At 46.1% G+C, this 8,351-nt stretch overlaps 1 protein-coding gene across 1 annotated transcript; it reads left to right on the forward strand.

Annotated features, from left to right (window-relative positions):
• Positions 1 to 215: 215 nt before the first annotated feature.
• LOC121853278 (histone H3-like) lies at positions 216 to 7,594 on the forward strand. Its single transcript, XM_042347292.1, has 2 exons — positions 216 to 617; positions 7,181 to 7,594. The coding sequence occupies exons 1-2, from the start codon at positions 216 to 218 to the stop codon at positions 7,592 to 7,594; spliced, it is 816 nt and encodes a 271-aa protein (XP_042203226.1).
• Positions 7,595 to 8,351: the final 757 nt, after the last annotated feature.

An 8,351-nucleotide genomic window follows, 5' to 3' on the forward strand; every position in this document is an offset into this window, starting at 1 on the left:
TGATCGGGGGTCCGCTCACACTTGCAACCTGCAGTATCCCTCCAATCTGCAGGTGGGACCACCTCCAATCCCAATCCGGTCTGGTTGCTCCTGGAGCTCCAGCCGGAACCACCAAACGGGCCGCCTATAGGCAAAGGCCCGTGTCGGACTACGGTCCGACAATCTATACAACAACAACAACAACCAGGCCGCCCAGATGATTATTTTTGTTGCCGATGGCCCGTGACCAGCTGGTGGTTGCCCAGAAGTCCACTCGGAGGCAGGCAGGCTCCACGAAGCAGCTTGCCACTGCTGCAGCTCGCAAGTCTGCCCCAGCCAATCGTGGTGTCAAGAAGCCCCATCGTTGTTGGTGCGTCCGAACCGCCGCCTTCGTGGAGATCCGCCGCGCCCAGAAGAGGCCAGAGCCACCATCAGGAAGCGCGTTCTTCCAGCCTGGTGCAGATCGCCCAGATTTCAAGACTGACCTGCGCTTCCAGTCGTCTGCCGGCATGGCTCTGCAGGAAGCCTCTGAGGCTTACCTGGTGGGTCTTTTCGAGGACACCAACCTGTGTGCCATTCACGCCAAGCGCGTTACCATCATGCCCAAGGACATCCAGCTGGCCCGGCGCATCCGCGGAGAGCGTGCTTAAGTCCTCTTCCTTGGGGACAAACAAAAAGCACAACAAAACCTACCAGACATCTATAACTCGGCCCTTCTCAGGGCCAAAGAACTGTTCTGAAGATAATTTTCTTGACAATCGAAATGGTTGGTGGTAGGAGAGAGTTAATTTCGGTTACCCAAATCGCCTAACGGTAAGTTGGTAACATTCGTGCAGGCACGATTGTATAGTAGGTCATCAATTCGGGAGGTGGGTGCAACAAACAAGAGCTAGTAACAAATAAAGATATAAACAATAAATAAATAAATAAATAAATAACTAAGATAAAATAAAATAAAATAAAATAAATTGTTTACATGAAATAGGCGTGCTGCAAACAAGAAATGAAGCCCAAACACACTCCAGGTATGTCACTTTGCAGTGGGTGTGAAACTACTCCACGCAGAATTTATTTATTTATTTATTATGTTTCGATTTAGTCCTGTTTCTACGCCAATAGAGAATGCAGATTATTATAATTTTTTTTTTATTTCCCTCTCAATACATCACTGTCGGTAACTGTCTCTTTAACATGTAACTGTGGCTCCGATGGAGCCGATTAAGTTGTAGTAGTGGGATGGCGTGTTTGTTGTGCACAAGTAACCTCTTACTTGGAAGAGGTGTACTTGGTGACAGCCTTGGTGCCCTCAGACACGGCATGCTTGGCCAGTTCACCGGGCAGCAAGAGTCGGACAGCTGTCTGATCGACTGTAATGGTGGAGCGTTTGTTGTAGTGCGCCAGGCGGGAAGCTCTCTCGGCAGCGATAAAGCGCCAAGATGTCGTTCGAAAGAGTTCATGATGGACATAGCTTTGGAGGAGACTCCTGTGTCGGGGTGCACTTGCTTCAGTACCTTGTAGATGTAGATGCTGTAGCTTTCCTTCCTCCTGCGCTTCTTCTTCTTGTCACCCTTGGCAATGGCCTTCTGGGCCTTTCCAGCCTTCTTGGCAGCCTTTCCGGAAGTTTTGGGAGGCATGGCGGCACAGTTACTCGTGGCGCGGAGCGAGAGAATTGAAAACTGGCCCGGCTAACTTTTCCTTATATACCGAGCGGGCCGCTCAGGATCAGACTGGCTGCAGCTACGGCTCTCTTACATTGGTTGGGTCCGCGAGACGGCCACCTGGCCTGATCCTGAGCTTGGTATAAAAGACCAAGGTGGCGGGCGGAAATTTAACTCCTATCACGAAAAGCAGCAGCAGCAACATGTCAGGACGCGGCAAGGGAGGCAAAGTGAAGGGCAAGTCAAAGTCCCGTTCTAGCAGGGCCGGACTCCAGTTCCCCGTGGGTAGAATCCACCGTCTCTTGCGTAAGGGCAACTATGCTGAGCGCGTTGGTGCAGGTGCCCCTGTGTACCTTGCAGCCGTCATGGAGTACCTGGCAGCAGAAGTGCTCGAGCTGGCCGGTAACGCCGCCCGCGACAACAAGAAGACCCGCATTATCCCGCGTCATCTTCAGCTTGCCATTCGCAATGACGAGGAGCTGAACAAGCTCCTGTCTGGAGTCACCATTGCCCAAGGGGGTGTCCTTCCTAACATCCAAGCTGTGCTCCTCCCCAAGAAGACAGAGAAGAAATAAGAACCCAAGGTTCGTTCACACAAGACAACCTAACCAAACAGGCTCCTTTCGGAGCCACAGGATATCACTTAAAGAGAGAAATATACGACATCAACGTTTTGCAGGATAACACTCTATTTTACGTGTAATTAGCATAGTATTGTGGGAATTGAGTGAAATTGTTTTAGAATGGTGTAGATGTGAAGGGCGGTTGTGGGGGCCTGGGGTGGGGGACTTAAACGGGACTTAGAAGGGCGCAGAAGCAGAAGCAGAAGCAGCTTTAGCAGCAGCAGCAGCCAGGGAGGCGACCTTATTTTCAGTCAGGTTCATACACAAAGAAATACATCAGATTCATTGACAGTACAGTACACATTTACCAGTGTGGGCTAGCCAATTTGGGATAAAGAGCAAGAATGTAATGTCCTCAATGAAGTAATGACATAGTTCAAGATACAATAAGTGAGGTGGCCTGAAGTCTTTGACAGTGTCCCATTCAATAATATAGTAGTGCTTTAAAGGTGTATCACCAAGTTTACATGCTGAGTGTTCCTTTATGGGTACAGCGTTACTAACTAGCCAGATGTGTCTGTATCCTAACCTAATTCTGGCCACGACTACATCACACAGGCAGGCAGGAGCAAGTTGTTTGGACACTCTTCCTAGCCCCCTTGGTCCCTGTTCACCTACCTACTGTAGCAGTAAGTAGGTACCTGTTGTAAATCGAAAGGTTGCCAATTCGTATTCAGGGAAAGTTGTTGGAGCTTCTAAACTTGAACTGACACAATCCGAGGAGTGGTGACCCGAGGATCACAGACACTATCTCTCCCACTACAAATCCCTTCCTAACCTCCTGCTCCTTCCTATGTCCTCCCAAAATTGAACCATGCTATCGCAAAGGTAATAATACAGGTAGAGACAACAACATATTTTCCTATTGTCTTATTATATATTAATAACAGAAACGCTGCCGCCATCCCGGAGGCTTTACATTGTCTCACTGTTCATTCCCTCCACAATTCTTCCTCTTACTTCTTCTTCTTCTTCTTCTTTCTTCTTCTTCTTCTTCTTCTTCTTCTTCTTCTTCTTCTTCTTCTTCTTCTTCTTCTTCTTCTTCTTCCATCAATACTTTATTAACGGTGTATGTAAGTTTCACCATGTTTTGCACTACAGCGGTAGAGCAAAGTATATTTTGTTAGCAATAAACCAAAAGCATATTTTATGGCCTAATCATCACTACATAGAACACCACCCATAAAGCATGATACTAGTAGACCACAAAAACTGCTATAAACCCCCAAAGCATATTTTATTGCCTAATCATCACTACATAGAACACCACTCATAAAGCATGATACTATTAGACCACAAACTGCTATAAACCCCAATAATATACTATACTAGTGACTCTAATTGTGTTACCCAATATTATACGAAATAATACTATAAAACATAATAATAAACACACTAATAGTGTATATTAGTTGAATGCACAATCTGATGAGAAGTCAAAAAAAAAAAAACAACATAACAATAACCTAGAAAGAGTGTAGAGTATTTTTGTGCAAACTATTATACTAGTAGATGGTCTAAGATAACTGTATGTGAAGGAAAAGGTGTGCTCTCCACTCAAACTTTCTTTTTATGAAATCTCCTACTCCCCAGCTGAGCGGTACGCCCAATGGGAAACAAAACGTGGCACATAACACGCCGCCCGCCAGCTCTGGCTCGGTGAATAGGAATCAGTAATCGGGCGGAGTATAAACAACACCGCCGCCAATGTGCTCCTCCCATCTCTGAGGAAATCTGGCGGGCAACTTAGTATTATATTAGCATGTAATAATAATAACAATAATAATAATAATAATATTTGCATTACCACTAATACACACACACACACACACACACACACACACACACATACACAACATGCAATTTCATTTTATAACACATACTAACAAAATAGTGTATAGCCTACTATACTTAACTATAATAGGTTAGGTTGCGTAGGAGGATCTAAAAAGTACAGTAGTATACACACACACACACACACACACACACACACACACACACACACACATACATATAGACAACAAACTAAATTAGAAACCACACGTCAGTGAAGTTATCAAATCCTCCAGTTTCCGTCTCCACCTCCTACGCCGACTCAAGTCCCTCGGTGGTCCTGCACACGAGCTCCTCAGTGTTTACACAACATTCATACTTCCCAAGCTCACCTATGCCTCCTCCACCTGGTCTTCCTCCCTAAATGCCACACAACGTAAACACCTCGAAAAAGTGCAAAAGAGGCCATGCAAGATTATTCTCTACCCTTCCTACTCCACATATCAAGAAGCGCTCAACACACTGACCCTTTAGACTCTCACTGACCATCACCACGACCTCATCTGCACATTTGGTAAGAAGCTTCTACACCATCCCCGACACCGGCTCCTACTACCACCTGAGATCCCTAGTCCGAGAATTGCTCTTCGACACCACAACCGCATCCATCCAGCCCAGCCCATACGTGCACGAACTGATCGCTATAAGAACAGCCCAGTCCCAACCATTGTAAAAATTATCGATAACTTGTAATAAATCAGTGTACTCACTCCCAGTAAACACTACTCCTTGCACTGTCACTATGTTGAAATGAACTGTAGTTTGAGCTTTTCCCCAGCTAGTTATTATATGTCTTATTTGTGTCACTCATGTTACTTGTATATTATTTGTAATTCGTAACCCATTCCCCAAATATGTAACTGTATATTTTCAGTCTTCTGGCTGCCAAGCTCTTTCAATAAACCGTTAATTATTATTATTATTATTATTATTATATATGTTGGCCCATACCAACTCACTCCCCTGAACCCTCCTCCCCAGCGGACTATCAACAAGTTCTTGCCATAAGGTACTATCTCATTTGGCCAAGGAATGGAACCAGTGATGAATAGTGGTGAACAGTGCTTAACTCAGTGAAAAACAACTCGGCAGTTGAGTCTTACCCAAGCTAGCTAACCACCTTCACACAGTGAGGTCCCAGGTACCCAGTTATACTTCCCCTGAGACTCCACGATAGAGAGGCCTGGGACCACACCTCACCCACTTGAATGAGTGAGTCATGTCGACCACGTGGTGTCCCCAAGATGCTACGACAACACGTAGTGAATGTTTTGCTACAGCATCATCATGTGAATTTCCTCATAACACCATCTGTGAGGTAACTGCTACATCATCAGGCCCCTCATAACGCCATCTGTGAGGGAGTTACTACACTACGTGTCTGGTGTTCAACATCTCACCTTACATGATCTACGCATGCAAACATTAATCTGTATGTTCACTGTGTGCTCCTTCACCTTTCTCTAATGAGGGCTTTTGTTAAACCACCAATTTATGATGTACTAAGTCATTTGTGTCCAATGTATACTTTCGAAAAGCCCTTGTTTGGGGAAGGTAGGAGAGAGTAGTCGTCATTATTGTCCAAGCCACATTATTTATTTCTATATATAAGTAATGCAGGCTGGTTTTTAAATACCTCAATCCCCTAACGGTGCCGTTTGTATATTAAGAAATACCGAAGCCATACAGTACAACACCAGCGAATATGAAGTATCACTGTAACCGGCAACTGTTACTCACTCATACCTACATACATATAGAGAGTCTTTACAGAATGATAGCAGACACGAGGAAGACGAACAACAAGAGGAGAAGAGTTAGAAGAAAATCAACTTCAAGCTAAGAAGAAGAATACCAAGACATTTCCTCCAAACAAGAAAACAACACACACAATCAAGCCGACCAAACACTGAGAAACCATGGCGGAACCCAACATGCACCGGACGCTTGACCTGACTCTATCCTGCCGCATCCAGGCGAGTTGCTGCTTAAAGTCCCTCACGCAAGCGCTGTTTAGCCACTGCACCTATTCTATCCTCCTAAAATTCACTTCAATCCCCCCCTGCCACTAGCATGTTATGTATGTATGTATGTATGTATGTATGTATGTATGAATGAATGCTAACTGCAACTTTGTGTATTAAAACTCATTACTCTTACCGAAGTAATATAGTGCGTGGTTATGTTATGTCATGTTAGGATAGATTATAAACTACATTGGGTTACATTTCGTGAGGTTCGGTGACGCTACAGGAAGTTAGGTGAGGTACCTGGAGGTTAGGTGAATGTTGACTGACTGACTGACAATTATTAGGAAGTGGTTCCAACACGTTCACGCACAACCTATACTCATACCACAAGTCCAGAATTAGAGAGGATCATGTTATTGGATATATTTTCAACGATTTACTCAGTGTCTAACCAACTCTTTTGCGATTTAAATGTGGACCTAAAATTAGGTCCGTATATTTGTTTGTCGTGGTGGTGGTGGTGGTGGTGGTGGTGTGCGCCCGTCCATCAGGTTGATTAACCACCAAAACCATAAAGGGTGCGGCCCTGCCGTTTCAGGGCATACACCACATCCATGGCGGTGACGGTCTTCCTTTTTGCGTGCTCGGTGTAGGTGACGGCGTCACGGATGACGTTCTCCAGAAACACCTTGAGGACGCCGCGGGTCTCCTCGTAGATGAGGCCGGATATACGTTTAACACCTCCACGCCGAGCTAGACGACGAATGGCGGGCTTGGTGATACCCTGGATGTTGTCACGAAGCACCTTACGATGACGCTTGGCGCCACCCTTTCCAAGTCCCTTGCCTCCTTTGCCTCGTCCAGTCATGTTGTTGTGGTTGCTACTACAGGTGGTCCTGGTGTGGCTTCGCCCACGGTTTGGTGGGAGTAGGTGGCGTGCTGTGGACGCAGCGGTAGTATCGTTCATCCAAGGCCGTCCCTCCCTCTTGGAGGTGGGGCGTAGCTTGCGGATGACGCATGCGGCACTCGTGGCCAATGAGGTGGCCACTGAGGTGGAGAATGTCTGTATATAAGCCCGCCCGCCTGCCAGGCCGCCCGTATTTACTATTTCGTCGTCGAGATGGCCCGTACTAAACAGACTGCCCGCAAGTCCACTGGAGGCAAGGCTCCACGGAAGCAGCTTGCCACCAAGGCAGCTCGCAAGTCCGCCCCAGCCACCGGTGGTGTCAAGAAGCCCCATCGTTACAGGCCCGGAACCGTCGCCCTTCGTGAGATCCGTCGTTACCAGAAGAGCACAGAGCTACTCATCAGGAAGCTGCCCTTCCAGCGCCTGGTGCGTGAGATCGCCCAGGATTTCAAGACTGACCTGCGCTTCCAGTCGTCTGCCGTCATGGCTCTGCAGGAAGCCTCTGAGGCTTACCTGGTGGGTCTTTTCGAGGACACCAACCTGTGTGCCATTCACGCCAAGCGCGTTACCATCATGCCCAAGGACATCCAGCTGGCCCGGCGCATCCGCGGAGAGCGTGCTTAAGTCCTCTTCCTTGGGGACAAACAAAAAGCACAACAAAACCTACCAGACATCTATAACTCGGCCCTTCTCAGGGCCAAAGAACTGTTCTGAAGATAATTTTCTTGACAATCGAAATGGTTGGTGGTAGGAGAGCGTTAATTTCGGTTACCCAAATCGCCTAACGGTAAGTTGGTAACATTCGTGCAGGCACGATTGTATAGTAGGTCATCAATTCGGGAGGTGGGTGCAACAAACAAGAGCTAGTAACAAATAAAGATATAAACAATAAATAAATAAATAAATAAATAACTAAGATAAAATAAAATAAAATAAAATAAATTGTTTACATGAAATAGGCGTGCTGCAAACAAGAAATGAAGCCCAAACACACTCCAGGTATGTCACTTTGCAGTGGGTGTGAAACTACTCCACGCAGAATTTATTTATTTATTTATTTATTATGTTTCGATTTAGTCCTGTTTCTACGCCAATAGAGAATGCAGATTATTATAATTTTTTTATTATTTCCCTCTCAATACATCACTGTCGGTAACTGTCTCTTTAACATGTAACTGTGGCTCCGATGGAGCCGATTAAGTTGTAGTAGTGGGATGGCGTGTTTGTTGTGCACAAGTAACCTCTTACTTGGAAGAGGTGTACTTGGTGACAGCCTTGGTGCCCTCAGACACGGCATGCTTGGCCAGTTCACCGGGCAGCAAGAGTCGGACAGCTGTCTGGATTTCCCGACTTGTAATGGTGGAGCGTTTGTTGTAGTGCG

Source organism: Homarus americanus, unplaced genomic scaffold (genome assembly GCF_018991925.1).
Source record: "Homarus americanus isolate GMGI-L3 unplaced genomic scaffold, GMGI_Hamer_2.0 scaffold42359, whole genome shotgun sequence".
NCBI lineage: Eukaryota > Metazoa > Arthropoda > Malacostraca > Decapoda > Nephropidae > Homarus > Homarus americanus.

Bases quoted from the DNA above. Each gene is read 5' to 3' on its own strand.
- LOC121853278 (XM_042347292.1), top strand. From the start codon at position 216: ATGGCCCGTGACCAGCTGGTGGTTGCCCAGAAGTCCACTCGGAGGCAG. The intron at 618-7,180 runs GAGCGTGCTTAA...TATTTCGTCGTC, and splicing joins TGGCCCGGCGCATCCGCGGA to GAGATGGCCCGTACTAAACA.